Consider the following 24,012-nt stretch of genomic DNA (forward strand, 5'->3'; position numbering starts at 1 on the left):
ACACACACACACACACACACACAGCCCCTTAGAAAATCTGGAAGACTTACTTTTTCAAGGCATTTAAGAAAATGATTTTTGGTCATTAAATGAGTTTTAAACTCCATGACTGCATATGGCAAGTAATAGACTACAGAATTAGAAAGTTAACAACAACAACAAAAATAAAACACTAATGTCACCAAAACAAACAGAAATAATGCATCGTAGAGGAGATCTGATTTGTACAATTGCCACATTGTACCACATATATCTACTTTCCCACAAAAATCATGGATCCTGGAGCACCCCGGGCTTCCCTCCCCTCCGGACTGCCGGCCGAGTGGCCGGCACGCCGACCCCAAGCGCCGCCGCCGTCCTGTCTTCCGGCAAAGGTCTGTGACGCTCCCTCGACCCGCCCTTCCGGACCCAGCCTGCTCCGCGGCCCTGAGCACCCCGGGCTTCCCTCCCCTCCGGACTGCCGGCCGAGTGGCCGGCACGCCGACCCCAAGCGCCGCCGCCGTCCTGTCTTCCGGCAAAGGTCTGTGACGCTCCCTCGACCCGCCCTTCCGGACCCAGCCTGCTCCGCGGCCCTGAGCACCCCGGGCTTCCCTCCCCTCCGGACTGCCGGCCGAGTGGCCGGCACGCCGACCCCAAGCGCCGCCGCCGTCCTGTCTTCCGGCAAAGGTCTGTGACGCTCCCTCGACCCGCCCTTCCGGACCCAGCCTGCTCCGCGGCCCTGAGCACCCCGGGCTTCCCTCCCCTCCGGACTGCCGGCCGAGTGGCCGGCACGCCGACCCCAAGCGCCGCCGCCGTCCTGTCTTCCGGCAAAGGTCTGTGACGCTCCCTCGACCCGCCCTTCCGGACCCAGCCTGCTCCGCGGCCCTGAGCACCCCGGGCTTCCCTCCCCTCCGGACTGCCGGCCGAGTGGCCGGCACGCCGACCCCAAGCGCCGCCGCCGTCCTGTCTTCCGGCAAAGGTCTGTGACGCTCCCTCGACCCGCCCTTCCGGACCCAGCCTGCTCCGCGGCCCTGAGCACCCCGGGCTTCCCTCCCCTCCGGACTGCCGGCCGAGTGGCCGGCACGCCGACCCCAAGCGCCGCCGCCGTCCTGTCTTCCGGCAAAGGTCTGTGACGCTCCCTCGACCCGCCCTTCCGGACCCAGCCTGCTCCGCGGCCCTGAGCACCCCGGGCTTCCCTCCCCTCCGGACTGCCGGCCGAGTGGCCGGCACGCCGACCCCAAGCGCCGCCGCCGTCCTGTCTTCCGGCAAAGGTCTGTGACGCTCCCTCGACCCGCCCTTCCGGACCCAGCCTGCTCCGCGGCCCTGAGCACCCCGGGCTTCCCTCCCCTCCGGACTGCCGGCCGAGTGGCCGGCACGCCGACCCCAAGCGCCGCCGCCGTCCTGTCTTCCGGCAAAGGTCTGTGACGCTCCCTCGACCCGCCCTTCCGGACCCAGCCTGCTCCGCGGCCCTGAGCACCCCGGGCTTCCCTCCCCTCCGGACTGCCGGCCGAGTGGCCGGCACGCCGACCCCAAGCGCCGCCGCCGTCCTGTCTTCCGGCAAAGGTCTGTGACGCTCCCTCGACCCGCCCTTCCGGACCCAGCCTGCTCCGCGGCCCTGAGCACCCCGGGCTTCCCTCCCCTCCGGACTGCCGGCCGAGTGGCCGGCACGCCGACCCCAAGCGCCGCCGCCGTCCTGTCTTCCGGCAAAGGTCTGTGACGCTCCCTCGACCCGCCCTTCCGGACCCAGCCTGCTCCGCGGCCCTGAGCACCCCGGGCTTCCCTCCCCTCCGGACTGCCGGCCGAGTGGCCGGCACGCCACCCCCAGCACGTTGACCACTGTCGGGTTGTGGGAAAGGGGCGTGGCCTAACCACCAGGGGGCGTGGCCTAAGAAAAGTGGGCGTGGCCTCGCCTACCAGCGGCCGCCGCTAACGCGGCGGCAAGTAATTTCCTCAACATCCTATACAAGACTAACATCCTAGCTATTCGCAAGCAGTAGGACAATAAAACACAAGACTTCACATAAGAACCGAAGGAAACATCTCAGTAAGAGACCAGGTTCTACAAACGGCAAGTAAAAAGCCAACCACTATTAACTGAGCCTATCCACAATCCTTTTTCGCAACAAAAGGAAACAGGGACACTCATCATCAAGGGCCCTCTTTCATATCACCACAAACAACATGAAGAAACAGCGAAAATCACCATTGCAACCAGAGGACGATCAAAGGAGTCTGGAAACCTCAATGGGCGCTTCCTACAAACTTGACCTCTCTGAGAAAGAATTCAGACTTGAAATCCTCAACATGTTCAATCAACTCAATGCAAAGATGGACAACATCAAGGAAGACCTGGCGGAAACAATACAACAGACAGCCGACAAAATACGGGAAGAAATGAGAGCAGAAATAAAAAACCTTCAAAAAGAGATGAAGGATTCCGTACATGAAATCAAAAACTCTCTGACTGCCCTCAACAATAGGATGACTGCAGCCGAAGACAGAATCAGTATGCTTGAAGATGAGCTGCAAGAGGCCTACAGGCAACATCAAACCATGGCAAGAGACCTCAAAATAGCTCTAGCCAGAATCAGAGTCCTAGGGGATGATTTCAAGAGGAACAACATTAGAATCATTGGACTACCAGAACCACAGGGAACCAACCCCAACGAAAAAGACACAGTCAAACAAATCATTGCGGAAAACTTCCCACAGCTGGACAATGCGGGCATCCAGATTCAAGGCGCCCGAAGAGTGCCAGCTAAAAGAGATCCTAACAGAAAAACACCAAGACATATCATAGTTACAATGATGGACATCTTCCAGAGAGACACAATACTCCAAGCAGCAAGGTCCAAGAAGGAAATCGCATACAAAGGAGCACCCCTTAGGCTCACAGCAGATCTATCAGAGGAAACCCTCCAAGCTCGAAGGCAATGGTGGGATATAGTGAAAAAACTCAATGAAATCAACGCTTCACCAAGAATACTTTATCCGGCTAAACTCTCATTCAAACTAGAAGGAATCATACACTACTTTGGAGATAAACAACAGCTCAGGAACTTCATAGACTCAAAACCAAACCTAAAAGAAGCACTAAAGGGGCTATTGTAAGACAAGAACAACCTCTACAAGCACAACAAACCCTTGCACAAAGATGGCACAAAATCCCATAACAATAATCTCCCTTAATGTCAATGGTCTGAATTCACCAATTAAGAGACACAGACTGGCAAAATGGATTCAGAGACTCAACCCAACCTTCTGTTGCCTGCAAGAAACACATCTGAATAGCCAGAACAAACACAGACTCAAAGTCAAAGGATGGAAAACAATCCTGCAAGCAAACAACTCCCTCAAGAAAGCCGGAGTGGCTTTACTAGTATCGGACAACATAGACTTCAGGTTGAAAAAGATTAGAAGGGATAGTGAAGGCCACTTTTTATTAATCAAGGGATGTGTACATCAGGAAGAAATCACACTCCTAAATGTCTACGCACCCAATGAGGGACCAGCTAAATACCTACAACAGCTGCTAAGAGACCTCGAGAAGGACATCTCGAGCAACACAATAGTAGTTGGAGACTTCAACACCGCACTGTCTCCTCTGGACAGATCTAGAAGATTAAAACTCACCAATGAAATACTGGCTTTGAAGGAAGAAATAGAAGAGAGAGGGCTAATAGATCTATACAGGGCTTTATATCCCCAAAAAAAGGAATACACATTCTTTTCCAGTGCACATGGAACATTTTCCAGAATAGACCATGCGCTGGGCCACACAACATACCTCAACAGAATCAACAAGATAGACATTGTACCAGCTATCTTTTCAGACCATGATGCACTGAAGATAAAACTTAACTGTGGACAGATGCAGAAAACCAAATCAAACACCTGGAAATTAAATAGCTCGATATTGAACAATGAGTGGGTCAGGAAGGAAATCAAGGAAGAAATCAAAAGGTACCTAGAAACAAATGAGAATGAAGACACGAGCTACCAGAACCTGTGGGACGCAGCTAAAGCCGTTTTAAGGGGAAAATTTATAGCTCTGCAAGCATATCTCAGGAAGGAAGAAAGGGCCCACATAAATAACTTGACTTCACAGCTCAAGACCTTAGAAAAGGACCAACAAAAGGAGCCAAAACCAGGCAGAAGGAAAGAGATAATAAAACTTAGAGCAGAAATTAATGACATGGAAACCCAAAAGACAATCCGGAAGATCAATGAAACCAAGAGCTGGTTCTTCGAGAAAATAAACAAGATTGATAAACCACTAGCAAGACTCACAAAGAAAGAGAGAGAGAGAACCCTTATAAGCCGAATCAGAAATGAAAAGGGGGACATCACAACAGAAACCAATGAAATTCAAAAGATCATCAGAGACTACTTTGAAAATCTCTATGCCATGAAACAAGAGAATATAGAAGAAATGGATAAATTCCTCGACTCCTATAATCTCCCAAGGCTGAACCAAGAAGACCTGGAGTACCTGAATAGTCCAATTAACATCAAGGAAATTGAAATGGTAATCAAAAGTCTCCCCAAAAACAAAAGCCCAGGTCCAGACGGATTCACTAGTGAGTTCTTCCAAACATTTAAAGAGGACCTTTTGCCAGTCCTTCTCAAGCTCTTCCAGGAAATTGAAGAAACAGAAACCCTCCCTAACAGTTTCTATGAGGCTCATATCTCCCTAATACCAAAAGCAAACAAAGACACCACAAAAAAGGAAAACTACAGGCCAATATCCCTGATGAACACAGATGCAAAAATTCTCAACAAAATATTAGCAAATAGAATTCAACAACTCATCAAAAAGATCATACACCACGACCAAGTGGGATTCATCCCGGGGATGCAAGGATGGTTTAACATCCGGAAATCAATCAACATAATCCACCATATCAACAAAAGAAAAGATAAAAATCATATAATCATATCAATAGATGCAGAGAAAGCATTTGACAAGATCCAGCATCCGTTTATGATGAAAACACTAGCCAAAATAGGTATAGAAGGGACCTTCCTCAATATAGTCAAAGCCATTTATCACAAGCCTATGGCAAGCATTGTCCTCAATGGGGAAAAACTAAGAGCCTTCCCTCTGAGAACAGGGACGAGACAAGGATGCCCACTCTCTCCACTTCTGTTCAATATAGTACTGGAAGTACTTGCAATAGCGATTAGGCAAGAAAAAGACATTAAGGGCATTCAGGTAGGAAAGGAAGAAATCAAGCTCTCACTATTCGCAGATGATATGATACTATACTTAGAGAACCCTAAAACCTCTACCAAGAAACTCCTAGAAACAATAGACTCGTACAGTAAAGTTGCAGGCTATAGAATCAATACCCAAAAGTCCATGGCTTTCCTATATGCAAATAATGAGAGAGAAGAAAGTGACCTGAGAAAAGCAATCCCATTCACAATTGTGCCTCAAAAAATCAAATACCTCGGAATCAGCTTAACAAAGGAGGTAAAGGACTTGTATAATGAAAACTATAAAACACTACTTCAGGAAATAAAAGAGGACACGAGGAAATGGAAAGACATCCCATGCTCATGGATTGGAAGAATTAATATTGTCAAAATGGCAATTCTCCCCAAAGCCTTGTACAAATTCAATGCGATCCCTATAGGGATACCCTTGACATTCTTCAAAGAAATGGAGCAAGCGCTCCTGAAATTCATATGGAACAATAAGCCCCCACGAATAGCTAAAGCAATCCTTGGGAAAAAGAAAATGGGAGGAATCAACCTCCCCAACTTCCAACTCTACTACAAAGCGGTAGTCATTAAAACAGCATGGTACTGGAACAAAGGCAGAACGGCAGACCAATGGAACAGGGTTGAATACTCTGATATACACCCCCAAATATATGATCATCTAATCTTTGATAAGGGAGCAAGAAATGTGAAGTGGAGCAAGGAAAGCATGTTTAACAAATTGTGCTGGCAAAACTGGACGGCTACATGCAAAAAAATGGGCTTAGACCTCCATCTATCACCATGTACAAAAATCAGATCAAACTGGATTAAAGACCTCAACATCAGACCAGAATCCCTAAGGTACATTGAAGATAAGGTCGGCAAAACCCTCCACGACATTGAAGCCAAAGGTATCTTCAAAGCTGACACACCACTGGCTAAGCTAGTGAAAACAAAGATAAATAAATGGGACTATCTCAAACTAAGAAGCTTCTGCAACTCAAAAGAAACAGTGACCAAAATACAAAGACAGTCTACAGAATGGGAAAGGATATTTATGCAGTACCCATCCGATAAAGGGTTGATAACAAGGATATACAATGCACTGGTTGAACTCCACAAGAAGAAAACTGCCAACCCGATCAAAAAATGGGCTGATGAAATGAACAGAAACTTTTCCAAAGAAGAAATCCGAATGGCTAAGAGGCACATGAGAAAATGTTCAACATCTCTAATCATCAGGGAAATGCAAATCAAAACAACAATGAGATATCATCTCACACCACAGAGACTGGCCCACATCCCCAAAAACAAAAGCAACCGGTGTTGGCGTGGATGTGGGGAGAAAGGGACTCTCCTTCACTGCTGGTGGGAATGTCGACTGGTTCAGCCCTTTTGGAAAACAATATGGACGATTCTCAAAAAGTTAGAAATTGAGCTCCCATTTGACCCAGCAATACCGCTCCTGGGAATATATCCCGGAGAGGCAAAAAGGTATAGTAGAGATGACATCTGCATTTCCATGTTCATTGCCGCTCTGTTCACAATAGCCACAATATGGAAAAAACCAGAGTGCCCGAAAACAGATGATTGGCTAAAGAAACTCTGGTATATTTACACAATGGAATACTATGTAGCTGTCAGGAAACATGAAGTCATGAAATTTGCATACAAGTGGATCAACATGGAAAGTATCATGTTGAGTGAAATGAGTCAGAAAGAAAGAGACAGACATAGAAAGATTGCACTCATATGTGGAATATAATGTAACTGTGAAGTACAAGTTGGCAACGATGAAACTTCTGGCAGATATCTCTCTGGACTCAGTTACTAAAATACTAAATTACAGAAACCCAAAACTGAGAGGCCGCTAAGTGTGGTCACTCGACCTCATACTTCTTCATCCTCAGCAATGGAAAACAAATTATCTAATGCTTCCTTTTCAGCAGGTCTGACTTTAGGGGAGAGACTCTCCAAACAATAATAGTGAGTTTTGTTGACATATTGTATGCAATCAAAGTGAAAGTAAAGTGAAATTTATTAGTTACACAGGCGGGGGGGGCTTAGGGTGGGGGGGCTAGGGGCGTGGGGGGGTTTGGGTGTGAGGGGGCGGGGTGGAGCTATACTGGGATTCTTGGTGGAATATGAGCACTGGTGAAGGAATGGGCATTCGAGCATTGTATAACTGAGATTTAAACCTGAAAACTTTGTAACTTTGTAACTTTCCACAATAAAAAATTTAAAAAAAAAAAAAAAAAAAAAAAAATCATGGATCCTGTAAAAAAAAAATCAGGCAAGCCTGGTTTATACACAAAACAAATCACAAGAGAAGTCTCAAAGAGAAGTTGACACAATCTAGTGTATGGACCAGAGAAAAGGGAATACAGAGAAAAATAAACAGATATGAAACCTAGAATACTTTCAAGGACATCAATGTCTTCTCAATAATAAATACTGAGATGAGAGGAGAAAGACAAGGAGTCAGAATGTTTTAAAGATTAATGTCCAAAAATTACCTAATTTGATAAAAAACAATTTGTATAACAAAGGATCTCAACAGTCTAAAAGGATAAATTTTAAAAATAATAAAAGGATAAATTCAGAGAGATCTATACTTGGCCATGTTCTAGTTAAGCTCTTGAAGCATAAGACTGTGTGAATCATAGAGAAAATGTGAGTGCAAAAGTTGCCATTTACCTATAGCAAGATTGTCAGCCAAAAATTGAATATTAAGCATAATTGTCTTTCACGAAGGGGTGAGCATAAGACATCATTAGATACACCAAACAAGACTGTTTTTCAATAGCAGATCTGCCATCCAAGAAAATGTAAGGAAAAAGCTATTGTAGGCTGAAATGAAAATACAAATGAAAATACAAAACAATGAATTGCCTGTACACCCTGACCCCCAAATTGGCACATATATAACTGCATAGGTAGATATGAAATAAGCCCACATAGCTACTTTAAAGTGTAACCTTTTTCTCTTTCTTCATTATTAAATAGATGCTGGAAAAGTAGTGTTTAGATGGTTATATATGGCAGCTGATGAAAAATATTAGTCAAGAAGAAGTATTCCAAATCAATCGCCTGACTTTCTACTTAAATAAAAATAAAGGAAGTAAAACTAAGTGCAAAGAAGAATGAAGGAAATAATTGTGTTATCAAGCTAGACAATTTTGATAAAATGCCAGATATTAGTGATGGTAAGAAACTTTTTATACCAGTGAGATTATAGTAAGTTTGATCCTCAGCACCCCATGTGGTCCCCTGAGCCCCATTAATTATTACATGATTAGTTTGCACCAAGAAAGAATAAATCATGCAATCAGAAGAGGTGATATAAAGAAAATAGGCTGTTTTTACCTTAGTTTCTTAGAAAATAAAAAAAGTGATGATGGTGCACTGTAATAAGCTAGATGATAGAAATTTGGTTTGATAGATTTGAATAATTCAGATTTTCTCATGTATAACATGTAATCAATAAATGCTAAATAGCTACTCTGGTTTTTGTGTTCAAATCCAGCTGTATTCAAGCAATCCTCTCTGTATAAAATGTACAATATCTGTATGTGTCTTTTCTAGACGTAAGCATTCAAATGGGCTTTTGTAGATTTTTTTATGGTCACGTGAACATGCGTATCTTTCTTGAAACTTTAAGAAATTCAAGTGTTGAAGGGGAAAGAAAGAAAGTATAAAGATTAAAGTACTTCCCAAGCATGTGGTGGTGACCACAAGTGATCCTGGTTCGAATCCCAGCACCGAATATGGCCTCGGAGGAACTGCAAGCATGACCCCAAGCACACGCCCAGGAATGACCCCTAGTCACTGACCGGTGTTCCACGCAGAGGCATTCAGTTACTGTCAAGTAGTTGGGTTCGTTGGAAAGATCTAGTAATAAAGAAATTATTGGATGCCCTTGTGAACATTTTCACTTGAAACCTGAAAGAATATAGTTATATTATATAACTATACATTATAGTTGTTATAATGTAGTCATATTATAACAACTATAATATATAGTTGTTAGCAAGGAGAATTCTAAGTGCATGATGAATAAATTGTTTGGAGAGGTATCAGGTGTACAGTAATTTTTAACACCTATTTGTTATAAATACAGTTTGAAACATTCACATCAACTTAGAAGTATGTGATAAGAGATTATGAAAATTAAGCCTAAAAAGAACATATTTAACCCAAAGGTTACTAAACTTCTTTGGTCCACCACCCCCTTTTCAGAAAAAAAAAAAATCACTTTGCACCACATTGGAAATATGTTCTTTAACAAAAAAAAAGGTTGCCCCCATTCGCCCCTGACGCTTCCTCTGACCCCATGAATCATCCCAGTGCCCTGTTCCTTGTGGGATCACCCACTCTGGGAAACACCAATTTAACCAATGGTTCTCTTGCAAGTGAATAAACAGAGTGATTAATCCTCATTTTAGCATCAATTCTTGAAGTATGTGTATTTGAATCGATCATGAAAAAGCATCATCTAACATTCTGTACTTATTTATAAAGAAAATATGGGTTAATGTAATAATTGCCTATTTTTCTCTATTAATTGAAGGTTATTTCAAGACATATTTCAAAGAAAAAATAACTACTACATTTGGGCCTCAAATCTATAATCTTTAAATTTCAGTTTAGATTCTCATTGAAAAGTCACTTTATAACACTGAGTGGAGGCATTTGATGTGTCACCCTTTTCATTGTTCTGAGCTGTTTATATCTCAGCAGGAGTAATGACATGAATAGTTTGGCTGTTGAGATGTGAAATCAGAGTGAATACTTGTCAAGATATTTTTTCAGTAAAATTAAACATTGCTAATTTAAAATGGGTCAGAGTATTATTTTTCTGCATTTTGTTCATTCCATCCTTTAAATTTAGATAACTTACTATAAATTTTTACAACTGGCTCATTTCTGGATCATTAAATCCCATCATCAGGGGCCGGAGCGATAGCACAGCGGGTAGAGCGTTCGCCTTGCACGCGGCCGACCCGGGTTCGATCCCCGGCATCCCATATGGTCCCCCAAGCACCGCCAGCAGTAATTCCTGAGTGCAAAGCCAGGAGTAACCCCTGAGCATCACTGGGTGTGACCCAAAAAGCAAAAAAAAAAAAAAATCCCATCATCAGATAATATTAGAGCTCTACATCATAGACTTAAAACAGTTTCAATACAATAGCAGTTCAGGAAGTAGCATCTACTCCTTTAAAAAAATTTTCTTCAACCAAAGAAACACTTTTATATTTGTTTGTATGAAGCAGAAATATAACATTTCTTCATTGCTTCCATCTGTTTGCTACACTTCTCCATCCGATTTCTAATCCTAAAATATTATATGGGATTTTAAAGGTACACTCAAATTATCGGCAGATACATGCACGTTAGAATTTTATGATACTCTTTAGATTAACTGCTTTGAGATTTATGTCAGTGTAAGTAAGACGTAGAAGTTGAACTTGCACTTTATATTATTTAGATTTTAAAAACATAAGGGTACATTAAAGAAAGAAACTTAGCACTGAATATAAAGGGAATCAGGATGGAAAAAGAAAGCAAAGGAAAAAAAGGGAAAAAAGGAGAATATAAAATAGACAGGGAGATTATTTACTGGTATGTTAACTCCTAGTCAGAAAATCATGTTACATTTGAGATTCCTCTGACCCACTTCTCAAGAGTTTATTATTCTAGTCAATATTTTTGTTGTTATTATTGTTAAGTCTATTTTCTTCACAGGCTGTGTAATAGCTCTTTTGTTACTCATTAGTGGGGTCACCAGATGGTACACACAAAAGGAAATTTGGTGACACTTATTCAGTTTTGTTCATTTTGGGCTGTGGAATGTGGTGAAGAATATCGAAAGTATTATCTAAATATAGTCGCTCTGCAGCATTTATTACCTGTCTGTATTTATGCTATTCTCGTTAACAACTGAAAGTTCCAGATAAATTCAGTGATTAAAAGTTAATTATGTATTTTTAAAATAAATTCCATGTAATAATTCTTTGGTCTCTGACTATAAAGAAACCTTTGAGGATATTTCCCAATTTATTATATACTTACATAGCTATAATAATATCTGTGCATATCTACAGTCTATTCTTCTATGACCAAGAGAGTTAACTTTACTAATTATATCTTACATATGCTTTTTTTATGCTTGTTTCTAAATGCTTCCAAAAGGTTAACTCTCTTTAAACATTTTAGTTCTAGAATAAATTTGTCATTTTTCATATTTACTGCACAGCAAACCAAAGATGTCTGCCAAAACTTCAGAAAGAAATTAGGAAAAGTTGACGTTAGGGGTGCAAGAGTATGGTCTCCATAACGGGAGCGTCTTTGCAACGCTGTGTCTAAGCTTCCCATGAAGCATTTTTTGTCATTTCATATGGCTGTTAAATCTGAATTAAACATGTCAATATAGCTCACTGAATCATTTTCTTCTAGGTAAACAGGATTACAAGAAAACCAAACCTATTTTACGAGCAACCAAATTAAAAGCAGAAGCAAAGAAAACAGCAATTGGCATAAAGGTACCTGTAGTCAATAACCTTCATTTTGATATGCACATGCCATTTCATTTTCTAAAGCTCATTGCATAAATGTTGAATTCTGAATGTTTGATGACATTTCAATATCCAACTCAATGCTACAGTTGAAGGCTTTTAATTTTTAAAAGATTTTTTTTAATTAAAAAAAGGTAAGAATGCAAGCATTCTTATTATCCAGAGATTTTAGGAGGTGTTAAGACACAGTTTATGCAAACCATTTTTTTTTTGTAGCACTGTAGCACTGTCATCCTGTTGTTCATCGATTTGCTCGAGCAGGCACCAGTAACGTCTCCAATGTGAGACTTGTTACTGTTTTTGGCATATCGAATACGCCACGGGTAGCTTTGCCAGGCTCTGCCATGCAGGCAGGATACTTTCGGTAGCTTTCCGGGCTCTCCGAGAGTAATGGGAGAAATTGAATCCGGGTTGGCCTTGTGCAAGGCAAATGCCTTACCAGCTGTGCTATTGCTCCAGCCCTTTTGTAATTTTGATTTTTTTTAAATTTTATAAGGTAGTTCACAGTATTTAATGTTCAAACACCATTTAATATTCAAACACCAGTCCCACCACCATGACACCTTCCCACCACCATATTTCGGGTGTTTCCATCCCGAACACCAATCCCTGCCCAGAAGAACTGAAATAATATAATATTTCCCTCTAAGGTTGGTGGTCTCTCAACAAACCAGTTATGACAAAGGTTGTCATTTTGTTTTCTTCTGGCCACTATATATATTGTTACAACATGTCAGTGCTTTCTGTTGCCTGACTAAAAACTTCAGTAATTTGCAGTACATTTTAGATGTGGAGAACTTCTCCATTTTCCATGCACAGTCATTGTGGGGGCCTGATGGATTAGAACTTAGACCCCAGGGTTCAGACAAATGCTGGAGAGTAGGGGAGGTGACGTGGGGACCAAACTCTGGGCCCACCATGCTACTAGGCTGTTCTCTGCCACTCGAGCTATATTTCTCGACTGTAGTTCAGGACATTTTATTTTAAGGTTCTTAGTTTAGTCATGCCTATATATACTTATACATTGGTATATTTACCTTTATATTGCATATTATCCTTGTCATCAGCACTCTGTGTGCTGAAATTCTGAATGACAGTCCCAAAATTCTTCTTTCAGCAGGAAGTATTTAAAATGCTTAGCAGGGATAAATACAACTCACAGCGATGTTAACAGATATTAATCCAATGTGCTCGCACAATAAAGTCCAACGAAATTACATTGACCATATTACCCATGTCAATCTGTTGCCAGGTATTTAGAGTTTGAATTAAACTATAAATAGGAAAATTAATTTGGCAATTCTCTTGTCAGTTGTGTAGCGATAAAGTGACTAGTACATATATTTTATTTATATATTAAAATGTTAAAAGAAGATTTTGGTTTTGATCTGGCAGATGAAAAATCAATTTCTCTAAGTTATAGCTTATAGCAAATGCCAAGGTATTACTACCAAGCTGTAACAGCTGTTGAACTGCCAGATGACATACTTGGTTGTCGTCCAGAATTCGCTATTATGATCAGTAGACACTGCCCTCCTTTTGCTCCTTTGCTGATTCTGACCGAGCTTTGCTGTGTGCTGAGTGTGTTGTCACAGCACAGTCTCCTCTGTTTGCGCTGCGCATCGGTGTTTGTTGAAGCAAAACAAGCCCCCAACATAAGATCTAACAAACCCTGACGCCCTTTCTGTTTAAAAGAGAGGCGAGTATAGGACTGAGGACCTAGCACCGGGCCGACAGTATTTGCCTTGATGTGACCCACCCAGGTTGGATCCCAGATGCCACATGGTCCCTCCAGCATCACTGGATGCAGCCCTCAAGCCTCCCCACATTGCAGAGGTCCTCCCTGATCCCTCAGAGCAGGTACCACGCCGTCTCCTGCCCTGTTGGAACCGCAGGCCCAGCTCGCAGAAAGCCACAGGGAAGCCCCCCTTCCACCCCAGCATCACCCAGAAGACCACCCTAGAGATATAGAGATACAGGTAGATAGAGACATGGATAGATCAATCATCTTATGTTTCCCTTTATTTTTTTTTAATTTTATTGAATCACCGTGAGATAGTTACAAGCTTTCATGTTTGGGTTACAGTCACACACTGATCAAACACCCATCCCTCCACCATTGCACTTTCCCCACCACCAATATCCCTGGTAAAAAATTTTATATGAAATTTTATTCATTGCAAAATTATTTTCCTCACCCCATATATCTAAAAGCAGTGGTCCCTTTTCTCAAATTTTATAATTGTTACTTTCTGCAGTCTCATAGTGAAAGCATCGTCATGCCCTATCAAGACAAAAATATAGCTTTTAATCTTTCAAGCAGTTTTTGAGAAATGCAACCATCTATTTACTTATGTGTTTTACACTGTTCTTTGTATGTATAACTTTTGCTATTGTTTTAATTTGAGCAAATAATATTCTCAGATGCTAAGTTTACCTTAATTACTGTGTATAATAACTATTAAATATCTTTAATAGTGTTATACAATGTTTTTTAAACAATGTCGCATTTATCTTTCTTATGAGCAAATTTTTTCAGATTTCATTTATGACTTGTGTTTCTAAAAGACAATAGAACATAGCTTCTTTTGAAATGGCCTAGTGTATATACCTGTGGAAACTATTTAAAGAGAAACCTTAACTTTAAACATTGTTTAATTTCCTTGAAAATTTATGTTAGGCACCCATTAAAATGATAGGAAACTTTTTAGAATCAAAACCAGGGAGGTGTTTTACATTTCAAATCTGGCATTCTAATTAGTTTGCCCTGTCAAACTTTGATTGCCTTGTCATTTTAGCATAGGATTTTAAATAACAAAGTTTCTTTCAGCAATTGCCACTTAATGCTGTTTAATTTCCCCAGTGAGTGATTTTATCCATATTGATAATGTCAGAGAAGCAACTAAGGACTAATGAACATCAAACATATTTGACTCTTATCTAGTTGACACAGGATGACCATAATATTCTAATATTTTACTGCTTTACTACTTACTCTTTAGAATGAAAAATCTTATGCTCTAAAAATAATTTAAACAGACAGAAAAATATGAACAGCTGCATGGAGTAGGAAAATAATAAAATGACAGCACTACTGAACACAAAGTAAGGAGACTTAGGAAAACATCCTTCTTACCTCTTACTGCCCAGATCTGTCTGACTGTAAGCTGGCATCTTTGTGAAACAGAGATTGTGCCATTTACTTCATAATTTTGTTAAACTACACAACTAAAATATTTAAACCAACACAGTTTTCTTAAGTTGATAATATATTAAGAAATTATTTTTAATTAGTCATCACATTCTTAATTAGTCATATGTTAATTAGTGTACACATAAACAGTAAATTTATATTATAAATTGTATAAGTAAAATTCTCCTTATATTTGTCATTTGCGTAAAGTTTCCCAACTTCAAGTAAATCCACATTTTTTTGTATTATTTATTACAAAATATTTATTGTGGAGATAGTCAAGAGGATATTGCTGTAAAGGCCTCAAAGCATTACATAATTTTTATATACATCTGTAAAAAATTCTCAATCTTATACAACCCTTCATTATTTATTTGAAAATTATTGTAAGTACTAAAGTGTTATAGAACTTGAAAGAAGATAAGTCACAATCACCTTGAAGGAATTTAGTTCCGAAATTACTTTCAAATATAATGACTGTATCAAGTCAGTAATGGTGACTGAAAAATCATACACTGCGTATGTAAAAAGTAATATATAGGGGCTGGAGTGATAGCACAGCGGGTAGGGCGTTTGCCTTGCACGCAGCCGACCTGGGTTCAAATCCCAGCATCCCATATGGTACCCTGAACACCGCCAGGGGTGATTCCTGAGTGCATGAGCCAGGAGTGAACCCTGTGCATTGCTGGGTGTGACCCAAAAAGCAAAAAAATAAAAAATAAAATAAATAAAAAGTAATATATAACAAGGTCTTTTACTCACAAAGATTTACAGTGCTTCTTAGTAAATGTGTATGTAGTAATAGAGAATGAGGGAACAGTTAATGATCAGAGTAAAATATGAATTTGTCAAACTGTAATTTCCATTGAGAACCTATTTTTATTTTTGATGCCTTAAAATGGGTAATTTCCCCAGCATCTCTGACTATGGTTCCGGGAGGCCCCGGGTACCCCCGTGGCCCAGGATTGGTGAAGCCCACACAGAACCATCGCTCCAGCCCCCGAGCGTCGTGGGGGGCGGGGCTCTGCCTCCAAAGTGTTGCCGCTTACACCCAGGGATAAGGTAGAGGTCACGTGAAGCATCTGCTTAGCATCTTTGTTTGATAGTTCCTTTGTTTTTTTTTTACTTTTTCCCCAATTATTTTGTAAGAATTGTATCACTAAATCACTAAATGAATTTCATTGTTTTATTTGGTTTTTGTTTGGGTTGTGGGCTCACACCACACCCAGCTGCACTAAGGGCATCTTCCCAGTGGTACTTGGGGACCGTTGGCATTGCCGAGGACCCAACCGGGGTTGGCCACATGCAAGGCGAGCATCGTAATCCCTGCACGGCACTCTCTCTCTCTCTCTGACCCTAAACTCAGTTTAGAATAAAAATCTCCACCCTAGGATTTAGGAGAGGGAAGGTCGTTCTGTATGTATGCTGATTGGTCCTTGTGTTGGCGCTTTGGAGAGGACTCCGAGAAGTCTGCGCTCTGCCCGTGGGCTGGGCACGGGCTCGGGTGCAAGAGCCTGACTCAGGCCCCAGCACAGCCCGGTCCTCCGAGCAGCCTGGGAGCACCCGACCACAGAGCCGAAAAGAGCTTCAAGTGCTGCTGCTGTGGCTCCGCCCCAGTAAATAAGTAAAAACTTACTTTTAAATTTTTTGGGGGGTGGGGCCATCCCCCCACAGTGCTCAGAGGCATTGCCAGGTGGTGCGGGGGATAGAAGTCGGCCCGCCTGCATGCAGAGAATACACACTCGTCCTTTGAACTGTCTTCCCTGGCACAAGCGGTTTAGTTGAAAATAAAAAGAAAGCACGCGATGCTCTGCTACATAAATGAACTGTGTAAGGGTCAGACAACGCCTCGTGTTACATCTCAGTCTGGCTGAAATGTTTTTATTCCGTCCTCATTGGTGATTGAAAGCTTCAGATAGCCAAGAGGTGGGTGCGGGGAGTCATTCGTGCTCCCTGGTCTCCAGTTTAGCGATAGCACAGTCTCCTGAAAGCAGGGTTTTCAGATTTTAACTTTTTTTTTTGGTTTGTTTTCCAAATGTTCAGCCTTCAAAATACTCACACACAACAGAAGTAGGGGCATTGGCGGGAGGAGGGGTGTCGGGGTGCAGTGCTGTACTCCACTCACGACTTTTTCAAACACTGACTCCCAGATGATATGAATAGACAATAGGCTGCATTAATTAACGGGTCTTTTGAAACTTGGTACCGTGAATGATCCCCGCACCCACCTTTAAAACTTCTTTTTATGCCTCTGGATATTCTGGAAGTCTACGATAGCTGTAATCTAGGTGATCAAGAGCCGTTTGAAAGGACAAGACGTTGAAAAGCAGCGTTTACACATAATTATCAATGGGATGAGGAGGCCAGGGATGGCTATTTTCAATCGAGAGTGCCAACTTTGTTCTCGCACTAAGCTCGTGTGAACGGGTGTTGCTGCTGTCCGGTCTACAGAACAGATGGAGTTTGCAGTTGTGTGTCACTTGTTTATTACATCCTCTTAAAATTAGTAGCTGTGTAGCCAGATGGGTCTGGGAGCACAGCTGTGAATATAAGAAAATAAATGAAACCTGTCTGGTGCCGCCATGCCCTTTTGAGATGCCAAGTGCTCCAACTGCAACAAAGGAAAATTCACTTTCATTTGACATTATATTGATACATTAGGTTTTAAAAAATCAAATGTTACAAGAATAGTTGACACGGGCTCTTTCGAACCCATGATTTTCATTAACATTTATTTTTATGGTTTGGAGCTCTAAGTAAAGATGAAGGAAAAGCTATTCATTTGTAATTTCAGCATCGAGACAAAAATTCCATGTTGAGTTTAAACCATATTCATGTTGATGCTTTTTAGCTTTATTAGGTGCCATGTGTTGAATTACTGATTTTTATATTCTTGTTCATATAAAGGCAGATAAATTGCTTCTTCATAAAACAGTGCGAGTAAGGCGCAGATAACACAGGTAAAATTAGAAAGGAGTATTAGGCCTTTCAGGTGCTGAACTGACAGTTTTCTCTTCTATTTTCCCAAATATAAGCTAATATTGAAAACGCCACATATATAGATTTGAAGCTTATAGTTTTAGAAATAAGATCTTATAAATAAGTTCTCATTCTCTAAGTAGTACACTGGAGTGAAGTTACACAAGTATAACTTATTGAAAAGCACTGTCACACTCTCATGGCACTGTCATCCCATTGCTCATCGAGTTCCTCGAGCGGGCACCAGTAAAATAACATCTCCATTGTGAGACTTGTTGTTACTGTTTTTGGCATATCTAATACGCCATGGGTAGCTTGCCAGGCTCTGCCGTGCAGGTGGGATACTCTCAGTAGCTTGCAGGGCTCTCTGAGATGGACGGAAGAATCGAACCCGGGTGGGCTGCTTGCAGGGTAAATGCCCTACCTGCTGTGCTATCGCTCCAGTCATCCAGGATTATCTGTGCTAGTCAACTGTTTTATAGTTGTGATAAATTATATTGTATATTATCCTTCATGAGCTGAGTCTGTTCTGTTCCTCCAAATTGTAAATGATAGAATTTGAAATTTAGCATTTTAATAAAATAGTACTTAACGAAGTATTTACAGACTGTTAGAAGAATCTCTTCCCATTGGAAAATAAATGTTTATGTGTATTTTAAGATATGTATCTGAATGTGATAACTAATAAAAGTACTGATACAACAAATAAAGTTAAACATATGTGAGTAGAGTCTAGATTTGCACAAACTGTTTCTTACACCCCAAATTTTGATATCCAGATTATGGGTATATTTTGCAATGATACATTTTATTGCATTATAGGAAATAGAAATTAAATAGAAATTATAATAGAAATTGTTCAGCCACCTATTTTCTGAGATTTCAATGGGCATTGTTAAGTGTATTTTTTTAATGAGAAGTAAAAAACTTGAATCATGAGAAATTTGATTATTGTGTTCAGATTGTTTATTTATTCTCCTATAGAATTGTATGGTTACTTAATGTAATAAAACTGTTAATATTAACCAGTCGCTCACCTAAATCTCCTTCTTTTCCTTCCTCAGGAGGTTGGTCTTGTTCTTGCAGCTATCTTGGCTCTCCTTCTGGCTTTCTATGCTTTCTTCTACCTCAGACTCTCCGCACGTGTTGCCCCTGATCTGGGCCCAGCAGAAGATTGACAGCACGGCAACAAACATGAAAGGAAAATCCTTTTTTTTAAAATCACCTCTTGGGACCAGAACTTTCTGAAGTATTGAGACTGAAGCATCTTGAATTCTTTCTACGGCTCTTTGCAGTTTGCAAAAATATATTTTTAAATAGTTGTGCACCATATCAAGAAAGAATCTTACCTGGCAATGTGGGATTACATGTATTATCAGATACTTTGATAAGGTTTTTTTTTTTTTGGACTTTGAGTGGCATCCTATTTATAGCACATTTAAATAAAATAAAAAACACATCCTAAATTCTTCCCATGGGTTAGCCAATTCACTTGTGTAACTCCCTCACAGATTACTAAATCTAGTTTTGCTTCGTATACATGAGAAATAAAAGTATATGTTCTCATTTACAAAAACATACTCAAATCATATTCAGAACCGAAGAAGGAATGAAAAGTCATGAGAAATTTTTTTTCGTTTTTCAAAGAAAGCTTGTTTTCTTTCCAGACGTATTTTATGTCATTAGAGATACTATCTGCATATACATCTACAGTAATCTTTTTCCTTCTTGCCACCTGTTCAGTGCACATGTGCTCCATCAGAAATGGCACCTGGATGACAGAAGCTCAAAGAGTCACATATGTCTTGAAAATAGAGTTCCTTTCCTCTTGGGCTGTCTAAACTGGAGAAAACAGAAAGTTCAGTTGATCTTGATTTTAATTAACTTATTACTCTATTAATATAAACTTGGAATTCTGTTTTAATTATGTTGTTCAGGCTGCTTACAGTATCAGTTTGCTCCACTTGTTACGGAGTTGTGGGCAATCTGTCACTTCATTGTGCAAATTTTTTCATATCACAGTAATAGCCAGAGCCCTAACCTAAAAATCACTTATGGGTTGGGTTGTCACTTAAAATTGAACAATACAAAGTTGTTGAACAAAATTAAATTTTGTGTCTTGAGAGTTAATCAATTAGTGTTCTTTCATGGAAAACAATACAAGAAAATATATGCCTCATCTTATTCAAATGTGAAGTTTTCTATACAGTTTTTCAAGGCATTGAATTTGTCAGAGCATAATAATCAATTTGTTCATTTTTAACTTGGAATTGAATTTTAAGATATTTTTTAAAGCACAGGAACATAGAAAATGCGAAAATGTGCCCACAAATAGCAGTAGCAGAATTGTTAGCTAGGACTTTATATAAAGATGTATAAATAATAAGCACAGTGATTTTTAATATATACATATATTATCTATAGAAAGTAAATAAATGTTAACTTCATTTCTGTACTGCCCAAGGGAAGAAAGGTTTTTATATATGCCCTAGATATTCTGTGGTGTTTTTGCAAATAGTTGCATATGAATGTGTAGCATTATGTTCTGTAAGAATGTATTCAAGAAGCACAATTTTTTCTCCTCAGTGTGAAAACAACCGAAAGTTCCAATAGCCTCACAGATAATTATGCCAAACATCTTGAGCAAAATTTAACCAGTGTTATTTACTGGATTCTTCCCTTTTGAAGTCACAAACTCAAGAAGCGGAGCAAGACTTCTTATATACTCACCACAGTAGACCAATCCAAGTGGCATTTTTAGGAAAGGTTGCAGCATTTAATGCCATGTGGTATGTCTGTTCGAGAAGTGGAAGGCAAGGGAATATCCAAGCTGGCATTTTGGATATGATGGGCCTTTTACTTCCCTGAGTGACGTGCCACATGTCAAGAAATACTGCCTTCCCCATTCCTATCACATGGACGTGAACAATTTTTCACTTAGTTATTTCCCCTCCCATATGGTGTTAAAAATAGTCATCTTAAATAAAGATTATTTCTAATTTCAATGGTAATTTGAATGAGAGGATATCTAATCATTGTTTATCAGATACCTACCTAAATGAGATATAAAAATATATTCAGTATTTAAAATAGATAATTATACTGCTGGAAATATTTGAAAATTTGTTGCCATTATATTCTACTGTTTAGTTGTTATTTAGAGAATAAAATGTTTCTGATAGTAAGAAATATTACTCTCATATTTCAAAATAGGGTACAGTTCCAGGCAAGTCTAATTTCATAGTTTTATTAATATTGAGACTATGGCTAATCCCTTTTTTCTGACTGATTGGCTTGAGCGGCTCCGAGAGTCACAAGGACCACAGGCGACATTCTGATGTTGACAAACAGCAGGTAAAGTGACAATACATGTTTACACAATACTGTTTTCATAAAGCACAAACTTTCAAACTCAACATTAACTGGGAATCAGCCAATCTTTGCTTGGGAATCACAGATTGAAGCATGAGTTGAATTTCTGATGATAGAAAGGTATTTCATAAGCTACCATTTGAACGGTGAGTGATGTTGGCACAAAATCTGAGAGATGCACAACACATAAATTTTTAAGGATGGGTCTTTTTCCCTCTGAAAATTCACTGCTTAGAGTAGTTCAGAAGACAAAAACAGAAATTTAATCAAGATTTTCAGAATGTTAGAATCTAGTCAAAGTTAACAGAGATGGCAAAACAAGGTTTAATTATTGCTTGCAGCAGACTTAACATGCAGCCAACGGAATGCTGTGAAAACTTGAAGAGTTGATGGTTCTTGTTGCAACAAAATAAAAGAACATATATAAATTAATTGTAGAAGATTATTTTAAAATATAACTGCATCTAGGATTTTTTTAAACAATAAAGCTTTTCTTAGTGTCAGTTTATTATTTAAAGGTGAGAAAATATTTGAAGTTTATTTATGTTTTCATAAAAATAGTTAAAAATAGCACCAACCAATGAGTCTAACATTTTAAGAGTATTTCTTATTAATTCCTGTCATTTAAATTGCATCATTATCTGCACACACTTAATAATGTGTTAAAACTTAAGTTAATCTCTTTAGTCCTTTCAGAGTTTCCCATAGTTTATGTATGTCATGATGTCAAAAATTGTTTGCATTTAATAAATAAACTTTTAAAATCACGGTATTGATCACCTCTTAGCATTAAGTGTTAATGACCATTGGTTATCTGGGGACATACACATATTTCAGACTCATTCTCGTTAAGTCCATGATAGCTAACATTAAGCTTACTATAAAACAAAAACATTTGTTTTATATGAAATAAAACAGGCTATTTTATCACAATATTATTAAAAACTATGTTCTGTGTTTTGTTTAACAGTATATTCACTCACCACTAAAATAAAGCTGAATTTTCATATTTATATAATGAAGCACTATATCTTCCAGATTTTAAAATTATAATTCAGTACAGCAAATCATTTTTTATAAGCTTCAGAAATAAACTTCTAAAAGCTGAAGCTTAAAATTCAATGTATTTGATGTGTATCTAAGGTGGCTGAGCCAGAGATTATATTCAATAAGTCTCCTTACCAACAATTAGGTTTCTTTACACTTACCCGAGGCTTCTCAGGAGGGAAATTCCCATTACTTCTCCCTCAGCAGCACTTACTTCAAGCTTTTATTAGAATTGTTTCAAGGCAGCCTGGATAGAATGAGTTATATTTGCTAGATTTTGTTAGATTAATATATCTAGAACCAAAGCAACCCACAGTAAAACAAAGCAAAACAAAAAGACAGTGAAAAAACCTACCGCCGCTCAATTCAGTTCCTACAGAAACAGTCTTCCTGTTTTATTTTATACAGGTGTTAGTTACACAATTAAGCAGAGAAGAAACTGAGAGTCATTTAAAGAACTATACCAGTGTGGAAATAGCCATACTGGGTCAATAAATTCACTTCGAACAATTGAACTGCTGCAGTGTTCAGCACAGTACCTCCTTGTTAAACTTTTTTTTTTTTAAGTCCCTAGCAACAGACTTGAGATCCTTATTTCAAGAAAAATAAGATACTTTACATGCCAGAAGATTTTCTGATGACAGGACCCCCTCCTATTCTTCATTTTGAAAAACAACCACCAAATTGGTGGGGAGGCAGCCAAAATTGGAGGTACCAATGCCTCTCGAACAGATGTCGCACCATTATTTTTGAGCTCGTTTAGATGAATAAACATGTTAAACTGTGAAGTATTACATTTTAGATTTTTTTCATTAAAAAAAGAGACAATCTGTTTACTGTCCTAATTGAGACAACAATCCTTGTGGTTGCCAGTTTTGGCAGTCATAACAATGAACTATAAATATTTGGACCAACCAAATAAATGGGGACTAGGAGGGCTATAGCGGTGTAAAGTTGTGCTTTCACGGGCAGTCATCGCACTGTGGCACCCCCCAACCCCCACTTCCACAATTGTTTGTGTAAATAGGCTTCCTGGTGCGCCTGAAAGAAGTGTATTTCAATCTCTAATTTCTCTCTAGTTTATCATCGTTTTTGGTTTTCAACTATCCATCTGCTTTTAACAAACTGTTTCTGCAGTTGCTCTATTGAATATGGCAAGACCAATCTTCATTAGCCTGCCTTCACTGTACATCTTAGATAATACATAAAAACAATTCAGAAGGGTTTTTCATGTTTATGAAGCGGAATGAAAGAGATTGTAAAATCTCTTAAAGTGCCACACTAGGCTTTGTTAAAGTCAAAAATAAACAATATGTGCACATAATTCCTTGTCATCTCAAATAAGGTCTTAAAATCTTTGCCTTTAGTAGGGTGCTATATATAAAACAGTGTACAGAATGTTGCTAGACCAAAGGAAGTTCAAAGATAAAAAAATTGTTAATAATACATGCTCAGGCCAAGCCTCACACATGAGTAAACATATTCCTGGACCACGACACATCATCAAAAAGGTAAATTATATATATACCTCTTGGAGAGCTCGGCAAGCTACTGAGAGTATCCCATCCTTACGGAAGAGCCTAGCAAGCTCCTCAGGGCGTATTCGATATGTCAAATATAGTAACAATAACATGTCTCATTCCCCTGACCCTGAAAGAG

General features: G+C 39.6%; 1 protein-coding gene across 4 annotated transcripts in view; it reads left to right on the plus strand.

Moving 5' to 3' along the window:
* Window positions 1-22,201, plus strand: part of TRIQK (triple QxxK/R motif containing) — a 91,994-nt gene extending 69,793 nt beyond the window's left edge. For all 4 annotated transcript variants that reach the window (XM_055127284.1, XM_055127285.1, XM_004602540.2 and 1 more), the window contains 2 exons: window positions 11,644-11,729; window positions 18,999-22,201. In XM_055127284.1, the coding sequence (XP_054983259.1) occupies window positions 11,644-11,729; window positions 18,999-19,112 (200 nt within the window). In that variant the 3' untranslated portion in view covers window positions 19,113-22,201. The remainder of the gene's footprint in view (window positions 1-11,643; window positions 11,730-18,998) is intronic.
* Window positions 22,202-24,012: the final 1,811 nt, after the last annotated feature.

Source organism: Sorex araneus, chromosome 2 (assembly GCF_027595985.1).
Source record: "Sorex araneus isolate mSorAra2 chromosome 2, mSorAra2.pri, whole genome shotgun sequence".
Taxonomy (NCBI): Eukaryota; Metazoa; Chordata; class Mammalia; order Eulipotyphla; family Soricidae; genus Sorex; species Sorex araneus.